The 20,156-nt window shown below is 38.0% G+C and overlaps 1 protein-coding gene across 4 annotated transcripts in view; it reads right to left on the bottom strand.

Annotated features, from left to right (window-relative positions):
• The window catches only part of BRCA2 (BRCA2 DNA repair associated), an 84,712-nt gene that overhangs the window by 37,519 nt on the left and 27,037 nt on the right, over positions 1-20,156 (bottom strand). For 3 of the 4 annotated variants that reach the window (XM_019039974.4, XM_063697245.1, XM_063697246.1), the window contains exons 12-17: positions 18,118-18,213; positions 15,873-15,942; positions 7,467-7,894; positions 6,148-6,329; positions 4,828-5,015; positions 97-267 (exon numbers count right to left, since the gene is read on the bottom strand). In XM_019039974.4, the coding sequence (XP_018895519.4) occupies positions 97-267; positions 4,828-5,015; positions 6,148-6,329; positions 7,467-7,894; positions 15,873-15,942; positions 18,118-18,213 (1,135 nt within the window). The remainder of the gene's footprint in view (positions 1-96; positions 268-4,827; positions 5,016-6,147; positions 6,330-7,466; positions 7,895-15,872; positions 15,943-18,117; positions 18,214-20,156) is intronic. The other variant, XM_063697244.1, reaches the window with a different exon arrangement.

Below are 20,156 nucleotides of genomic sequence, written 5' to 3'. Positions count from 1 at the left end.
GGCTTGTGCAACATTTTGACATGGAAGTCACAGACTACACAGAAACCTTAACCATACTGCCGTATATGATTACGTAATGTAATGCTTTAAACTTGCCTGTATTTTAGTTGAAGAAGCACCCTTTCTGGGCTTAGGCATCTATTAGCAAATTCCTTAGGAAAGGCACATTCCATAGCTGCCAGTTTCCATATGATCCATCTATAGTGATTATAAACCCAAATTCTAGAAATAAGCTTTGGATCCACACCTGGAGTGTCACACAGAGCCCTGAACAAATAAAGGTAGAATATTATCATAAAAACCACATAGGATGATACTGAATTCAACAACTACAACTATTCTCTGTACAAAAACTACATTGTTCAAGATCACTAAGTTTTTATGAGTTCATATGATCTACAATATAATTTCAGAAAATTATTTGACATGTATCAAAGTATCATACTGATAAAAACTTCACTTGCTGAGCATGGTGGCTCATGCCTATACTCCCAGCATTTTGGGAAGCTGAGGCAGGAGGATTGCTTGAGGCCAGAAGTTTGAGACCAGCCTAGGCAACATAGTGAGACCCCCACATCTCTACAAAAAATAATAAAAAAAATCAGCCAAGAGTGGTAGCTCACATCTGTGGTCCCAGCTACTTGGGAGGCTGTGGTGGGAGGATTGCTTGAGCCCAGGAGGTTGAGGCTGCAGTGAGCCATGATAGTGCCATTGCACTCCAGCCTGGACAACAGAGTGAGACCCTATCTCAAAATATAAAAACAAAACAAAAAATTCCACTTAACAGTCAACAGAATGATTTCAACTCATATTTGTTCCTGAAAAATGAGATCCTTGATTTTAAATAATTATATTTTAGATTACTTTTCTTATGAAAGAGATTTTTTTAGAAATCACGCCTGAGAACTGCCTTTCTTAGTCTTGGTGCTCTCTTTGATCCTGTCCCCTCTGTTCTCAAATCTCTAACTCCTCCTTTCTCATTCATACTCTTAGCACTAGACAACAGAAGTAATCAAAAGAGAACTTCCATAAGCTCCCACCCTCATATCTATCCACTCACAGCATCTGTATCCCTACACTTTGCCCTCTTCTACCATTTGTGCACTAGCTCCTACCCCTTGCTGCCTACAAGGCCAACGATCAGGAAATGCCTCCTCTCTCTCCTGCATCATCAATTTTTTCCCTCTCTACTGAACGATGTGAATCAGCATAAGAAACGGTTTTTTTCTACCTTAAAACAAGCCAAAACTAAGACTCTTTGATCCTACTTCCTCTCCAAGCAATGTCCCTCTCTCTGCTTCTTTTTGGCAACTCCCAAAAGAATCGACTGTATTCTGTGTCTCCAATTCCTCCTCTTCAACTGCTCTTTAATTGCATTCTAATTAGGATATCACTCCACCAATCTATTGAGCTATTTTTAATAACGTTAGTAATGTCTTCTGCAGTGCTAAATCCAGCGGCCAATCTCAGTCCTCATCTTACTTTACCTATTAGAAGCAGCTTCCACAGCTGGTCATTTTCTATTCCCTAAAATTCCATCTTCATTTGGAATGCAACACCCCATTCTGCATTTATTCCTAACTTTCTGGCTGCTCTTTCTCAGTCTCTTTTTCATGGCCTTCAAGTCCATCTATATGCCGATGACTTGTGAATTGATTTATTTGGCCTATACTTTACCTGTGTATAGACTTCCATATCCAACTGCCTACCTAACATCTCCCCTTGGCTGTCTACTATTACATCTCAAGCTTCAAATGTCCAAAACCAAACTCTCCATTTCCCTCCATCTTTGGTCTTCTCAATTCTGGTAGTTACATACAACTCTATCCTTCCAGCTGCTAAGGCCAAAATCTTCACAGCCATTCTTATTCTCCTCCTCTCTCACGTTTTATATCTAATCCTTGAGCAACTCCTAATGGTGCCACTTTCAAAATACCCCAGAGTCCAACTGCTTTCCACCAATTCCACTGCCACTTCCCTGGTCCAACCAACCACCTCTCACATGTATTTCTGCAATAGCTTAAGTGGTCTCTGTGGGTCCATCTTTGCCCCTCTCCTCAACAAACAGCCAGAATTATTTTTTCAAAAATAAGTCAGATGAGGCTGGACACAGTGGCTCACACCTGTAATTCCAGCACTTTGGGAGGCCGAGGAAGGTGGATCCTGAGGTCAGGAGTTTGAGACCAACCTGGCCAACATGGTGAAACCCTGTCTCTACTAAAAATACAAAAATCAGCCGGGCATGGTGGTGCGCGCCTGTAGTCCCAGCTACACGGGAGGCTGAGGCAGGAGAATCGCTTGAACCTGGGAGGTGGAGGCTGCAGTGAGCCGAGATTGCGCCACTGCACTCCAGCCTGAGCAATAGAGTGAGACTGTCTCAAAAAAAAGTCAGATCATGTTACCCTTTAAGCCTTCCAGTGGTTTATTCAGTAAAAATCGTGCAGAGTAAAAGGTAAGGGTCTTATGAAGGTCTATGAGGTCTTCCCTTTGTATCTCATCTACTACTACTCTTCTCCTGCCCACTCTACTCCAGTTGCACTAACTTCCTGTTCCTCAAATACTTCCAGCATGCTCCCCTCTTAGAGGCTGGGGGTCTTTTGCTAGGATAGTCCTATGCTCCCTCCTTTTACTTTAGGTCATTTATCAAATGTAGCTGACTCAGTGAAGCCTTCCTAACTACTTATTAGATTAAAAACCGCATCTCCTTGCCCAACTTTCTCTGCCACCTTTCCAACTTTATCAATCTTTATAGTATGTATCTTCTTCTAACATACTATACAATTCACTTATATTTCAATATTTTCTATGCCTTCCACACCCACTAGAATGTATGACTCATCAGGGCAGGGACTTTTTTGTTTTCCTTTATTATCCCTAGTACCCAGAATAGTACCTGGCACATAGCAAGTGCTCAATAGAGATTTGCTGAATTATCAGAAAAAACTAACGAGAGCTTCCACATTCCCACTTAGACTACAGGGCAATCATTCTTAACTTCTACCTTATGCAGTCTATTTAGTACGAGAAAATAATACAACTGTTTAACCAACTTTTCTTACTGGAATCTATAAGCAGATGTTTGTTATATAAGATACACAAGACGTAAACAATATTTCTGTTTTTAAAAGTTAAAACAAAATTCAGGAAAAAAAGTTTTATCACTTTTCCAAAGCTATAAATTTTGGAAAGATGTACAGAAATTTAAAGATAAGGATGCTGAGGAAATAAATCCCATCTTTTGCCACTGGCATAATGTAATATATCTCTGATAACAAAAAGCTTTAAATTATGTTTCTGTAAAAACTACAATAAAAAGAGGTTATATAGTTTCTAAACTGTTTCTGTTTTAGGGCTCTGAGATTTTCTAGTTATTTGGCATTATTGATATTCAAATATTTCTGTTTAACTTTTAGTGTTTATTTATATTTTGTATCCATTAAAATATATAATGAAAGAAAACATGAAGTAAGTGTGTGTCGGGGGAGGAATCTACCATAAGGCCATTTCAAATTTAATTTTCTTCTTTTTTTTTTTTTTCTTGAGACGGAGTCTCACTGTTGCCCAGGCTGCAGTGCAGTGGTGCGATTTCAGCTCACTGCAACCTCTGCCTCCCGGGTTCAAATGATTTTCCTGCCTCGGCCTCCCAAGTAAGTGGGATTGCAGGCGCGTGCCACCACGTCCAGCTAATTTTTGTATTTTTAGTAGAGATGGGGTTTCGCCATGTTGGCCAGGCTGGTTTCAAATTCCTGACCTCAGGTGATCTGCCCACCTCAACCTCCCAAAGTGCTGGGATTATAGGTGTGAGCCACCGCACCTGGCCTTTTTTGAAATAGGGTCTTGCTCTGTTGCCCAGGCTGGAGTGCAGTGGCGTGATCTTGGCTCACTGTAACCTCCACCTACTGGGCTCAAATGATTCTCCTGCCTCAGCCTCCCGAGTAGCTGGGATTACGGGCATGCATCACCATACCTGGCTAATTTTTGTATTTTTAGTAGAGCTGGGGTTTCACCATGTTGGCCAGGCTGGTCTCAAACTCCTGACCCTCAGGTAATTGGCCCATCTTGGCCTTCCGAAGTGTTGGGACTACAGGCGTAAGCCACAGCGCCTGGCTGGGCTAATTTTTTAATTTGTTTGTAGAGATGGGTTTTCACCATGTTGCCCAGGCTGGTCTCAAACTCCTGTGCTCAAGAGATCTGCCCACCTCAGCCTCCCAAAGTGCTGGGATTACAGGCATGAGCCACCATGCCTGGCCCTCAAATTTAACTTTTTTCTTTTTTTTTTTTTGAGATGGAGTCTCACTCTTATCGCCCAGCCTGGAGTGCAGTGGCTCGATCTTGGCTCACTGCAACCTCTGCCTCCCAGGTTCAAGCGATTCTCCTGCCTCAGCCTCCAGAGTAGCCGGGATTACAGATGCCTGCCACCACGCCCAGATAGTTCTTGTACTTTTAGTAGAGATGGGGTTTCGCCACGTTGGCCAGGCTGGTCTCGAACTCCTGACCTCAGGTGATCTACCCGCCTCGGCCTCCCAAAGTGCTGGGATTACAGGCATGAGCCACTGTACCCGGCCAAATTTAACTTTACAAATTGGGCTTTATTTATAAATGCCTAAGAAAAATGTCCCAAATCAAGAAAATCCAGTTCACTAAACCCCAGGACAAACAGCACTTTTCAAAAGACTTCTACAGAATGCTTAACCATAATGCACTTAAAACAATTAAATGCATAAAAATTTGATTTCTAGCCAACTTTTTAGTTCGAGAGACAGTTAAGAGAAGAAAGAGGGATGAGGGAATACATAAAAGTTAACACACAATCTTTTTGCAGAGTACCTATAAAATTCTTCTTTTCCAGCCTTTCCATCACTGGAGGGTATGAGCCATCCACCATCAGCCAACTGTATTCCTTTTCCAGTCCATAAACTTTCCTTACCAAAATAATCTTCAGTGTGAAACTGAAAAGACTCTGCATTTTTGCTGTTAATTTTTATGCAATGTTTAGAAACGCCATACGTATACAGCTACACAAAATAAACACACACAAAAAAGAAAAACAATTTAAAGTAAACATGTACCACACAATAAAAACAATTATAACAAACCAAAACTGAATTTACCAAAAATTTTCATTAACTACTAGAATCTTCACTACAAAAACACTTAAGTTATTTACTAGAAACTAAAAATTTTAATGTAATATAAATGATCCATACATTCCACAGTCTGCTGTACCTTTTCCACCCCGTTTATACGCCTCCTGCTAAATCTGCCATAGGAAGGTACTGTGAGGATAAAAAAATGTGATGTTTTACAAAATCTCTTAAGTTCAAAAACTTAGATGGGAAACAAAAGGGAGAAGTTTAAGTATTTTAGGGAATGTGACCTCAGGTGGTCAGATCTGTACACAGGCTTGGCTTACTTTCAAAGTGCTTGCTTTCACCCCAGGATATCTAACCCAAAGTGTCTTTTTGTTTGTTCAGAGTTTGACTCTGGAGTCAGACTCTTTGCTTTGGAATCATAGCACTTCCACTTACTAGTTAAGTGACTTTGGGGCAGTTACTTAACTCTCTCTATGCTTCAGTTCTCTCATTTGCAAAATGGAAACAAAGTAACAGTGCCTTTCTTTCAAGGTGACTGTGAGGCTTAAGCAAGATATACCTAATGCATGTGAAGTGCTTAGAAGAGCATCTTACACCTAGAAAATGCTCAAAGTTAGCTATTAATGTCATCAATATTATTTTCACCTCTCCATTGCCTAAAATTCTACCTAGATAATATTGGCTTAAGGACAATCCTCTTTGGAAAATATAAATAGCTCATAGAAGGTTCAGGGCTATCAGTTATTCACATTTGAATATCAGTAAGACTACTTTAACACCTAGCTGAGAGCATTTACAATGACAAAATAAGAAAGATTTCAAGGGGGAAAAGAAGTAGTAATTTGGAAGCACAGATCACTTTAGTAGGATGAGGCAGGCCTAGCAAGGGGCCAGAGGCTGCCACTGTAGGCTAATTAGAAAATATGATGATTTCATTCATCCATTCCTGCACTAATGTGTTCATTCTTTAAACAAAGCCATTTGTAGATACTAGTTAATGAAATAAAATTACACTCTGTCATAAAAGCCATCAGTGTTGTAGACAAACACATACCTGTTTATGAGAACACGCAGAGGGAACTTGGCCTCCTACTGCTGCTTTCAGAAAGATTCGAGGCAGAGTGGATGTTTTTGCAAGATACAGACTGCCTGGCTGTGGAAAGACGCGTTGCCTTTGTTTCTTCTTAATTCGCATATCCTGTATATCTCTGGCATTCTGAAGACTTGTAATTAAATCTATCAAAGAATAAATACTTAGCAAAAATAAAATTGAAATTTAAAAAGCACAATCCCTGGCCAGGCACAGTGGCTCACGCCTGTAATCCCAGCACTTTGGGAGGCTGAGGCGGGCAGATCATCTGAGGTCGGGAGTTCAAGACCAGTCTGACCAAAATGGAGAAACCCTGTCTCTACTAAACAAACAAACAAAAATACAAAAGTAAAAAAAAATACAAAAGTAGCCAGGTGTGGTGGCACATGCCTGTAATCCCAGCTATTCAGCAGGCTAAGGCAGGAGAATCACTTGAACTCGGGAGGAGGAGGTTGCAGTGAGCCGAGGTTGCACCATTGCACTCCAGCCTGGGCAACAAGAGCGAAACTCTGTCTCAAAAAAAAAAAAGCGCAAGCCCTGTTTTATAAAATTATACATATCAATTTCCTCGAAGTTTACATGCTCTCCTTTTCTCTAAAAAGGGTACCCCTTTTAATTCTTCATAAATGAAAGGATGTTTCAAATTGTAAAGCTGTATAAATATGAATATCTTTACTATTTTTATCTTTTTTTGAGACAGAGTTTTTCACTCTTGTTGCCCAGGCTGGAGTGCAATGGCGCGATCTCGGCTCACTGCAACCTCTGCCTCCTGGGTTCAAACGATTCTCCTGCCTCAGCCTCCCAAGCAGCTGGGATTACAGGTGCCTGCCACCACGCCCAGCTATTTATTTATTTATTTATTTTGTATTTTTAGTAGAGACGGGGTTTCACCATGTTGGCCAGGCTGGTCTTGAACTCCTGACCTCAGGTGATCTGCCCGCCTTAGTCTCCCAAAGTGCTGGGATTACAGGCATGAGCCACCACGCCCGGCCCTATTTTTATCACATTTTAAAAAGAAAATTAGTAGCATGATAGAAAATATATTCCAGTAACAGCAGTCCTAGATTGTGTGTCTAATTTTTTTTAACAAGTCCACAAGAAGTTATCTTTGAAAGAAACATTAGAATAATTTAAACCTAATCTTTGGATTTAGAAAATCTAAAACATTAAAAAGGGTTTTAAAATTACCACCACCAAAGGCGGAAAACCATCAGGACATTATTTAACAACGGAAATATCTAACTGAAAGGCAAAAATTCATCACACTAATTGTCACACAATACCTAAAGGTTCTTCTTCACACTTTGTGAAAGTTACAGCTGCTGCTTGATTGGAGTTGTTTTTGTTAAACTGATGAATCTCATTGTCATTAATCTTATTTTTACTATCATCAGAGCCATGTCCATCAATGTTTTGCTTTTGTCTGTTTTCTTCCAAGTTAATATTCCTAACACACTGTTCAACTCTGTGAAAATGTGATTTAGTTTTAAAAGGTGGAACAAAGACTTTGGTTGGTCTGCCTGTAGTAATCAAGTGTCTCATTTTTTCATTTCTTGTAGCAGAAACTTGATAAAATGGATGTCCTGAAACTGCTAAATTGCTTGAAGATTTTTCCAAAGTCAGATGTTCATACAAATGAGATTCAGACAGAAATTCTTGACCAGGTGCGGTAAAATTTGGATTCTGTATCTCTTGATGTTCCTTAGTTGTGCTGCAATGGGGAGAAAATATATAAGTTTATTGACTAGTACACATATAAATATTTAGGAATATGCCTTTTTTGCAGACCCTCATTTGCTACATGGTGATACTATTCTGGTAACTGTTTTGCATTCACCATGGTTGCCATTCCAAAACAATATCACATTTTTCAAGGCTAGCCTTTGACTTTACAATCTACCTCACATAACACATAATAGAAGAGAGTCTGTCAAGTGTGGACCCTCTCAGTGTGTCCCCTCTAATTCCATCATAGTACTCCTTACCTCCTTCACCAGAGAAACGTCTACCCATCCTCTTCTCTCACCTTCACATCTTCACCTGAACTCTCTACTCCACCTAATACCTCAGTCTCCACAGGTATCCCCTCTTTCAATTATCCCGCCTCGCTCCCTTTTCTCTCTTCTACCTATTTATACCTTTTTTAAAGTGCCCTTTTTATTTAGCCCAAAAATCTTGCCTACCTTTGAAACTCTTATTTTCTCACTCACCTTTATCTCTGCCTCAAGCTAATACTCACTGTTACACTCCACAGTCAACCTTCTTCAATAGGTAATGTAGCTATTTTCACTTCCTCAATTTCTACTCAATAAACTCTCATTTCTCCCACTACTGTACAGAAACTGTTCTCAATAAAGTTGTTAATGACCTCCCAGATGCATGTGGGATGCGCGCAAACTCATTCTACTCAACTTTCCTAATAGCTATGACAGTTTACATTTTCCTTCTTTTAAAATTCTCACCATCACTGTACCTCTTTCATCTTTTACTGGTTTTACCTCTTCCTGATTCCTCAAAAAAAAGTCTCCAAAATTGGATGTCTTCCTTAGACACTTTCCCTTGCTAATGTGAGTCATTTCCATTGCTTAAATTATCACCTAACAATGAAAATATCCTTTATCCTCATGCCCGATTTTTCTCCTAGGGTTGTTCCTACATTTTACAGTACATATAGCATCAGACATCTGTACCTTGATGTTTCACACTCATTTCAAACTCAACATGTCCAAAAGTGATCACCTTTCTCAGCATACGTGGTCTTCCTAATACTCGATATCTTGTTGAAAACCCCAGATTTCCTTTTACCAAACCCTGAATACCTGGAACTTGAAGTTGTTCCTTTAGTTATCCGTTCGCCTATCCATCAACTATTTAATGAATTCCTACCAGGTGCCAGACATTGTTTTGCTGGGGAACACGGTAACAAAATTTTGTTTTTGCATGTATATTTCAGTGGAAGGAAACAGACAAACAAATATGTCGATTGGCCTAGACACAAGTGTGCCTGGAGCAAGGAGAGCAAGGGGAACATTAGAAGGTCAGACTGGAAAAATAGCAAAGCAGCCAGATCATGAAGAATCTGTACACCATGACAAGGGCTTTTAGTCTCTACTCTGAGATGGCACACCACGGAATAGTTCTGAGTAAAGAAATGACATAATCTGTCTTATGTTTAAAAGGACCCCCCGGCTTCTTTGTTGAGCATTCACTGTGTATTGAGGAGTAGGGAGGTAAGCAGGGGGACCAGTTCTACTGAAAGGACTGACTAGAGTGGGTTCAGGAGAGTACTCAAAGAGATAAGTGAAAAGAGGAGGGACAATTCTAATGAGTTGGGCTTTAAGAGAAGAAAATGGACTGTTGCGATTACTTAAGAAAGGCTGTTCTTTTTAAGATGAGAGATGTACAACAACTGCTTAGGGTGACGAGAACAATCTATTAGAGAGGAAAAAAATCCATGCAGGAGAGAGACAAGATAATTGCTGGAATGATTTCTTCAAACAGGTGATCTAGATGAGATCTAATGCACAAGAATGAATAAACCTTCTGTCCCCAAACTTCTATTGATTGATCTTTTAATCCTTTCTTTTTAAATATTCAGAATATTTTTAGTATAAGGAGTTTGCCTTGTAGGTTATGCTCAAGATATCTATTTAAATCTAAGTGGAAATAATTTGCCAGTCTCAACTTATCACTATCTGGCCAAATCTACTGAATTTCTATCTTAATCATTCTCTACCCTCTACTCTACCTCCTTTGCTAGGTTAAGACCTGTACTTACTAATCTCCTTGCAACAGTTTTGCTTTGGTATACTTCTAAAACACCAATCTTATTTTGTTCCTCTTGTTAGAAACTTCCAAAGACAGCCTATCACCTACCTAGGTTTCAACTTACCAGAAATGACATACAGGAAGCTTCCTATTTGGTCCTAACCTCCCCATTTCTTTTTGTTTCCCTCTGTCCCCCAACCAAATTCCAAGATTTGGAATGCCGTCTTTAACCAAGCATTCTTTACATTCTGTCTGAAGTACTTTTCCCATTGAGCAGTCATGTGATTAGCTGAAAATTTTTCTATGTTCTTAGATCACTTTTTACATCTATTTTAGAATTTATATTACATTATAATTCTTGTTTTCATGTCTGGTTCCCAGGCTAGCAATCTGAGTTAGACTTATTTATCTTTATATCTTTCACTATAGTATATATTAGGTAGTTTGAGCAGGTACTTTAACAAATGTTTGTTTGTTAAATACATTAAACTATTCTCCCATTTTACACATAAATTAAGGTAATACACGGGTAAATACGTATTTCCTTTCTTATTTAATACAACTGTTTTTGATAAAAAAAAATGAAAAAAAAAATCACCTGGCTTTCTACATATGTGCATGTGCAGCCTGCTAAAAAACACATTCCAGAAATACAACTCAGGGACTTCAACAATTCCACAATCAGGTGTTTTTGAAAAGGTAACATTAGGCCTGGTACAGCGGCTCACGTCTGTAATCCCAGCACCTTGGGAGGCCAAGGTGGGCGGATCACGAGGTCAGGAGATCCAGACCATCCTGGCTAACACGGTGAAACCCCTTCTCTACTAAAAATACAAAAAATTAGCCGGGCATGGTGGCACGCGCCTGTAATCCCGGCTACTTGGGAGGCTGAAGCAGGAGAGTCGCTTGAACCTAGCAGGCAGAGGCTGCAGTGAGCCAAGATCGTGCCACTGTACTCCAGCCTGGGCGACAGAGTGAGACTCTGTATCAAAAATAAATAAATAAATAAAATAAAATAAAATGTAACATTAAAATAATTTCAATGATATTTTTAGGCTTAAAAATTTATCAGCTAGGAAAGATTTTGCAACTACTTTAAACTGTTTTAGATGATTTGATCATATTTATATGTCTAAGTGACATGTTTCTTCTTGACTTTTTCTCTTGAAGTACCCCTACAGAAAATGAAAATTCGGCTCTGTCAACGCAGCTTCTACCTTACTACACACACACTCTTGCCTTTCATCTTCCTAAATTACATATTTAATTCTACTGTGTCCGGAATTGGTTCCTTCTGGTGGGTTCCTGGTCTTGCTGACTTCAAGAATGAAGCTGCGGACCCTCACGGTGTTACAGTTCTTAAAGATAGTGTGTCCCGAGTTTGTTCTTCCTGATGTTCAGATGTGTCCAGAGTTTCTTCTTTCTGGGGGGTTTGTGGTCTTGCTGACTTCAGGAGTGAAGCCGCAGACCTTCCCAGTGAGTGTTACAGCTCTCAAAGATGGCACGTACAGGGTTGTTTCTTCTTCCTGGTGGGTTTGTGGTCTTGCTGACTTCAGGAGTGAAGCCGCAGACCTTCGTGGTGAGTGTTACAGCTCATAAAGGTAGTGCGGACCTAAAGAGTGAGCAGCAGCAAGATTCATTGCGAAGAGTGAAAAAACAAAGATTCCACGGCATGGAAGCGGAGCCGAGCGGCTGCTGGGGCTGGCTCAGGTGGCCAGCTTTTATTCCCTTATTTGGCCCCGCCCACGTCCTGCTGATTGGTCTATTTTACAGAGTGCTGACTGGTGCATTTACAAACCTTTAGCTAGACACAGAGTGCTGATTGGTGCGTTTACAAACCTTTAGCTAGACACAGAGCGCTGATTGGTGTGTTTACAATCCTTTAGCTGGACAGAAAAGTTCTCCAAGTCCCCACAGGACCCAGAAGCCCAGCCAGCTTCACCTCTCACTATCAATGTTCAACATTTACATTATGGCTAAGTCAGTATAAAGTATATGTAGTATTAATAGGCAGTAAATTTTATTTTATTTTTTTATTTTGTTGTTTTTTTTTTGAGACGGAGTCTCGCTCTGTCGCCCAGGCTGGAGTGCAGTGGTGCAATCTCGGCTCACTGAAAGCTCCGCCTCCCGGGTTGACGCCATTCTCCTGCCTCAGCCTCCCAAGTAGCTGGGATTACAGGCGCCCACCACTACGTCTGGCTAATTTTGTTTTGTTATTTTTAGTAGAGATGGGGTTTCACCATGTTAGCCAGGATGGTCTCGATCTCCTGACCTTGTGATCCACCCGCCTCGGCCTCCCAAAGTGCTGGGATTACAGGCGCGAACCACCACACCCGGCCATTAATGGGTAGTATATAAATAGTGTATTTCCTTTACAACTTTTGCTTTCTCTTGAGTTAATTTTTAAAATCTGCTTATTTTCTATGTACTTACTGTTTATTCACATCTAAACTCTTAGCTATATATATAAACCTCTTTTCATTCTGTTCACAAATTATAGTTTTTAAAAAAACATTTTTTCTTCTCCTTGAATAATGTTTCTTCTAAGTTGTTTTCATTAATGTTTTTTTTGGTTATTTTATTTTTGCTTTTTCTGATGTCTCATAATCTTTGGATGTCTGTTTATAGTTAAGAGTGAGGGACCAAAAGGCTGTTTTGAAGCACTTGGTACAAAGATAGAACTTGTCGACTGCAAGCTACACAGTAGCTTGATTAAATGGAAACTTCCACTAGTGAAAACTTAGCTGTCTATATTCTGGAAGCTGAGTGGTGGAAAAGGGCTTGGTGAGGGGAGATCCCAACATTCAATATGCATATATTAACTTCTTCTTGCTTTCAAGTAGTTGCTTCTGCCTTCAACTGTGCCTAGTGTGTTCACCCTCTACTGCATCCTCTCTGGAGAATAAGCCTCTGGTTCTTTTCATAGAGCAGGCAGGAGACAGTTGCCCAGCTTCATGAGTATTGCTGCTGCTGCTTTTTTTTTTTTTTTTGATGTGGGGTCTTGCTCTGTCGTCCAGGCTGGAGTGCAGTGGCGCAATCTTGGCTCACTGCAGCCTCCACCTCCTGGGTTCAAGCAGTTCTCCCACCTCAGCCTCCTGAGTAGCTGGATTACAGGGGCATGCTACCATGCCCAGCTAATTTTTGCATTTTTAACAGAGATGGGGTTTCACCATGTTAGCCAGGCTGGTCTCGAATTCCTGACCTCAGGTGACTCACCCGCCTCAGCCTCCATGTGAGCCACCGTACCCGGCGAGTATTGCTTCTTAAACATAATTTCAACTTATTCCATTTTGGCTCCCTCCTTCTGCACCACCCAATTCTAAAGATAAGAAATGAAGCCACCAATTCCTAGTCTTTTGAGACCTGAGTGTAAAATCGTTGGTTCTCTGCTGTCCCCACCACCAGCTTTCATTCAGTTTCCTTCTGCATGCTTTGAGAAATTTAGTTACTTTGTTATTTCCTATTTTCCTTGTTTTTGTGTGTGTGTGTGTGTAAGTTTCTTCAATGATGTTTTCGTAAAAGTTTGGAAGGCAAAGAAAGGAGATGAGTATGTTCAATTCACCATCTTTTTTTTTTTTTTTTTTTTTTTTTGAGACAGAGTCTCACTCTGTCACCCAGGCTGAAGTGCAGTGGTGCAATTTTACTACAACCTCCACCTCAAAGGTTCAAGCGGTTCTTGTGCCTCAGCCTCCAGAGTAGCTGGGATTACAGGCATGTGCCACCACGCCTGGCTAATTTTTGTATTTTCAGTAGAGATGGGATTTTACCATGTTGGCCAGGCTAGTCTCGAACGCCTGGCCTCAAGTGATCTACCCACCTCAGCCTCCCAATGTGCTGGATTACAGGCGTAAGCCACTGTGCCTGGCGTCAATTCACCATCTTTACTAAGAAGTTTCCTAATACATTAAAACATGCAGGTACTGCTTTATTTTTATCTTGAAGGCAAACTCTTCCAAAGTCTCTTATCTTCTTCAGTTCCAAAGTAGTCTAGCTGCCTTTCTAGACTTAGCAGCACAGCTACTCTGGGATCTCCCTTCAATATCATCCTGAAAGCTCCCTTTGCCTCTCTTCTATGTTGAATTCTTGTTTCTTAAGTCCTATACCTTCCTCCTTCTTGGTGTATGCATTTGTTTTGGTTAGTTTCCTGAGAAAAGCGCACGAGAGATCTTTTAGTACTTCACATCTGAAAAATGTCTACCCTCACACTTAATTCAGATTCTAGGTTGGAAATCATTTTCTCTCAGTATTTTGAAGGCACTTCTCTGTATTATATAAGATCTACAGTCTTCTAGATTCCATTGTTGATAATAAGAGAATTCATACTATTATGGCTTGAAACAATTTGAAACCTAACTTCTTGGTCCTCTAATGAATTTAAGGTTCCTGTCTGCCTCTATTATTCTAAAAATTCACAAGGATGTGCCTTACTGTGGGTCATTTTTACTTGTGTGCTCACTCAATGGGCCCTTTTAATTAAGGAAACTCATGTCCTTCAGTACTAGTAAAACTTTTAAAATTATGTATTTATTTTAAAATTTCTTTCTTCATTTCTCTTCTGTGCCTTCCTTCTCAAACTCTGTATTTTCAGATGATAGATCCACAGAATTGACTTTTCATACCTTTTTTCATTTTATTCTGTATTCTGGGAACTTTCATGATTCTTCCATTATTTCTACTGAGTTAATTTATTTGTGCTATCATATTTTTAATTTCTAAGAGCTTTTTATAGCAACTTGTTCTTATTTTACGGCCATTTTTTCTTTTCTTACCTGAGAATATTAGTAGGTTTTTATGAAGTTTGCATAGTCTATTTCCTCTAGGTTCCTTTCTGCTATGGATTTTGTACTTTGGTGACTATGTTTCAAAGTAGCTTTCTTCCAATGACTAGTTATCTTTGACTATCTTTTCTTATTTAAAAGTGAAGCACTAAGTAGCTTCCTGGAAGCTCTGTGCATGTCAACAGTTAACTTCCTGGTCTGGTGACTGGCTATACTGTTTCATCTGAGTATCCTCAACTGTCAGTATTTTTTGGTCTTTTCTATTGGGTCAGGCATATTCCCTAGAAAAAAAAAAAATCTTCCAGTCTCATGCCTAGAGGGCCTGCATTTGGGAACCAAGTGTGGGAAGGAGCTAGGTCTCACTGCTTGACATACAGATTTGTATCCGATCTTTCATTTTAGTATCTTTCCCTCAATTGTGCCTGGTGTCCCCTCCCTCCAGCCCACCTTCAATTCAGAATCCTCTCAATTCATCTTTTTCAAGAACAACCTTCTGATTTCCTGGCAGAAGAAGGATAACCGCCTATTTGCAGTGGGGAGGAAATATAGATGTTTCTTAAAAAGAATTTCAACTAATCTTCCTATTTTCTACTTCACCTTCAGAAGTACCTGTTGCTGCCAATTTGAATCTTTTTCAGGTTTTTTAGGGGAAAGCATCTCTGTTTGCTCTAGTGTCAGGTTTTAGCTTTCTCATGCTTACTAAATCCTTTATGTTTTTGGCTTCCAAACTTTTGTTGTTTCTTCTCATCATTGTCCTTGGGAATTATACATTAAAAAAACTATCTTAGTACTTTTTGAAAGGTTTAGAGAGGAGAGATAAAAGGATATTTCTAATATCTGCAATCTTTTTGTTAACTGATTTTGAGCAATTTCCTTAATTCCTCTCAACCTTAGTACTTCACCCATAAAATTAGAATAAAATCTGTCTACTTTACAAAGCTGTCATAAAATTAAAAAATAAAATAATGATATGAACAGCACTATAAAATACTACCAAAGTATTTTATAAATTTTATAAATTTTATAAAACGGGAAGTGTTAACTTCTTAACATTAGTGTCATTATTTTTAGAAATGTTCATTTATAAAAACGAGACTTTTCTCATACTGTATTAGAATTTAGAAAAATTTAAACATGTCTTACCGAAAGGGTACACAGGTAATCGGCTCTAAAGAAACATGATGCATAAACAATCTTCGATCTTTTATTGTGCCTAGGAAACAATTATTTTATATTACATATTAGTTAAAATCTAAGAGAATATCCATGTTACTGTAAATACACAAAAAATTTGAGACAATTATAGGCTTTAAAATTTTCAGTGAATGTAACGGATGCTCAATAAATGTTAACTATGAAAATAAATTATTGATTCACAAATTGATAATGACTATGCACCAAATAACTCACAGTACAAGCATACAACAGAAATCAGCATAAATTTAGTCAGTTGATGTTAACCATCATAACTCAAAGGTGTTAGCTAATTTCTGATGCAAATACCAAATTTAAAATTTACTCTTATGAAGGTCTAAAAGCTAACCTTTAGATATTGTTCATTCTCAGTATGTAACTGGAACCTAATTAAATCTTCAATAAGTCCACTAGTTGGAAATTGGTTAAATAAACTAGGAAACACTGACACAGCCAGATGATCAACTACTATGTAACCACAAAAAAGAATGAGGACGATCTCTATATACTCATTAAGGAGTCATCTCCAAATAATTCTTAAGTAAACAACAACCAATAAACAAGGTGCAAAATGGTGTATATACTGTATCTTTTGAGTAAGAAAGGGTAATGAGTATATACATGTATTTGCTTATTTTTATTAAAAAGAATCCTGAAAAAAAAACACTAAAAAAGATTACCTATAGTAAGCAAGAGGTGGGTGAATAAAAACTCTAAGTATACCTTTTGTAGTTCTGATGAATGAACTATGTAATGTTTTATTTATTCAAATGTAAAATTAAATAAGAAAAGACAAATCCTAAAATTGAAAACAAATGGAAAAAAAGGAATGTAACCTAATTATCAAATTGGTAACCACATCCGGAAGAATTATTTTGAGTGACATTTGAACACAGTATTTTGACTAAACATTCTTAATAATATATGGGTTGAGTATCCCTAATCTGAAAATCCAAAATGGTCACAAATCTGAAACTTTTTGAGTGCCAACATGAGGCCAGTAGAAAATTCCACATCTGACCTCATGTGACGGATCACAATTTAAATTGTCTTATGCAAAAATTATTTAAAATATTGTATACAATTACATTTAAGTTATATGTATAAGGTGTTTATGAAACTTAAATAAATTTCGTGTTTAGACTTGAGTCCTATCCCCAGATATCTCATTATGTATTGTATATGCAAGCATTTCAAAATCTGAAAAAATCTGAAATCTGAAATAGTCCTGGTCCCAAGCATTTCAGATAGGGATACTCAACCTATATACTCTAAGGACAAAAACTGCAAACAATTCTTACATTTTCCTTAGTAGTTTTATTCTCAGTAGTTAATACTGATATTGTAAATTTAGATTATTATGTATATACTATAGGACAATGATTCTCAAGAAATGATCAGTGGAATCCTGTTAGGTATCTACAACCATTTTAGGGAATCCAAGCTGTCAAAACTGTCTTATTAGTAAAATGTTATGTATGTCCTTTTCACTGTTGATATTTGTACTGTTGGTATATTATGCTTGCATACTTCAGTGCGTTTCTCAAGAAAACACACTTAAATGATTGAGTTGTGAGCTATACTAGCTATTTTTTCATGAAATACCTTTTACTTGAAAGAATAACCAACAAACTATAGTTATTCAGACTTGGGTATTCGGCAGACATCTTTTCAAAAATGAATGAAAATAAGCTTGTCACCTACAAGAAAAATAAGTGACAATACTTATTGCCAGGGAAAAATTCAAGCTTTTAGATGAAAATCAGAATTTTTGGGAAGCTTGTATCTGGCTCTGTAAGCTTGACAGCTTTCTACTACTTAAACTTTTCTGATCGGTAATGGCATCAATGAAAGTGATTGTTTAATATTGCATAATAAAACTGTCAACTTTCGGAAGATCCGCATAACTCAGTGAACTCATATCTTCCAAATGACCAACGCATAATATTACTAATTTTAACATTAATCAATTTACATTTCTAATATGGTAAATATCAATAGATATATTCCACATAAACAAATGCCCTTTTAGGTCCTCAGTAATTTTTAAGAGTATAAAGAAGTCCTTGATTAGGCACAGTGGCTCATGTCTGTAATCCCAGCACTTTGAGAGGCAGGTGGATCACCTGAGGTCAGAATATTATATACCATACCTATAGAGGGAGAAAAGATATAAATAAAAAGCAAATTTTACCATCTGGAGTGCTTTTTGAAGCCTTTAAGGATTTTTCTTGATTTTCTATTATCCTGTCAAATTCATTTAATAAGTTTCTTTTGATTGAGGGTTCTCCTAAAAAGAAATATTTCATATATGTTTTTAAGGCCAATAATATCAGTTTTATTTCTCAAAAGCCTATAGACCATTTTTTTAAAGCTAAAGTATTGACTCTTTAAAAATGTTAAACAAAAATACATACAACAAATAGTGACCTAATGTTTGAAAGAGTAAAGTCAGTCTTCAATGTCAATTACATTTTTGTTCTGTTTTGACCACTTTAAAACACCACTATTTAACAGGGTCTAAACAGGATAAATCCTAAATAGGATAAACAGATGCTACCAGATACCACAGATAAGCTACTTTTTGAAAAACTGACACTGAATATAACTCTAGGTTTACTGGCAATAAGGCCTAACAAAATTTCTTCAAATAAACTTTTTCTCTTTTTTTTTTTTTTTTTCAGCACGGGGGCAGCCATTAACTGAAGGAGTAATTTATTATGTAGGTCCTTGAATTAGAGTTAAGAGGCTTTTTACAATTACCAAATTACATTAAAGTACTAGTAATAGAAACAATTCTTATTTAAAAATTCTACAGAGGCTAAGAGGGTAAGATTAAACCATAATTCAAGGTAGGCATTTCCATGTCATGCTGAGATAATATATAACAGGTACTTTGCTTTTTGATGCTTTATTACAGGGAATAAATTTGTATAATTTAATAAGTAAAAATGTCCATGCAAGGCTTTAGGAGGTGTTAGATTATTATAAAAGTGGTTTAATTGTTTAACAGTGACCTGTACTGTTCCAGTAACCAGAAGCTGACTAAGTTATACACTTATATGTTACAGAAATGAGGGAAATTAAGTAGTAACACCGTTGAAAGCATTTACAAGTCTGAGTTATTGTTTTTTTTTTCCCTAGGTGGAAAGTCAATATACTTCAGTATGCACAAGAACAGAATGGGTTGCTATAAATAAAGCCATTATTTTCCACAAAAGAATTACAAATATCTTTAAGCATATATACCTCAGAATTTCACACTAAAGGACAGCAAATAGTTTAAGTATTATAAACGTACTACTTTGTCCATAAAGTAAATCCTATATTGAATGTGACCTGGACAACACTTGATTAAATAAATCTGTATCCACCAGAATGACTTAGGGGCAAAAGGCACTTTTTGAATGAGGAGACTAACTTCGGTGTCTCTCTGTAATACGTGGGGTCTAGACAGGAAGAGTTCTAATAACTAAAATATTTTTATGAGTTTATAGGTTTTTAAAAAAGGAACTAGTTATTTAAGATTATCCACTGAAATGTTGGAGTTTTGGCATTTGCTTTAATTGTAACTAACCAACAGATTCAATTATTTAAGATTATTACCAGTCAGATACACTAATAGAAAAAAACACACACAACAAAACAAAACCAAATACATACCTAATATAGGTATGTATAAGGTTAACCTAATGCAGTCATTTGCCACATAATGACATTTTGGTCAACAATAGACCACATATGCAATGGTCATCCTATAAGACTTTAATAGTGGTCCCATAAGATTTTTTTTTTTTTTTAGATGGAGTCTTGCTCTGTCGCCCAGGCAGGAGTGCAGTGGTGCGATCTTGGCTCACTGAAATCTCTGCCTCCAGGGTTCAAGTGATTCTCCTGCCTCAACTTCCCTAGTAGCTGGGATTACAGGCGTGTGCCACTGTGCCCAGCTAATTTTTATATTTTTAGTAGAGACAAGGTTTTACCATGTTGGCCAGGCTGGTCTCAAACTCCTGACCTCAGGTGATCCGCCTGCCTCAGCCTCCCAAAGTGCTGGGATTACAGGCATGAGCCACTGAGCCCAGCCCCATAAGATTTTAATACCGTATTTTTACTGTACCTTTTCTATGTTCACATACACAAATGCTTGCCACTGTGTTAAAACTGCCTAGAGTATTCAGGACAGTAACATGCTGTATAGGTTTGCAGCCTAGGAGCAATAAGCTATACCATATAGCC

The sequence above is a fragment of the Gorilla gorilla genome, chromosome 14, assembly GCF_029281585.2.
Source record: "Gorilla gorilla gorilla isolate KB3781 chromosome 14, NHGRI_mGorGor1-v2.1_pri, whole genome shotgun sequence".
NCBI lineage: Eukaryota > Metazoa > Chordata > Mammalia > Primates > Hominidae > Gorilla > Gorilla gorilla.
The sequence above is the reverse complement of the archived record's forward strand: the minus strand, read 5'-3'. Positions and strand labels throughout refer to the sequence as shown.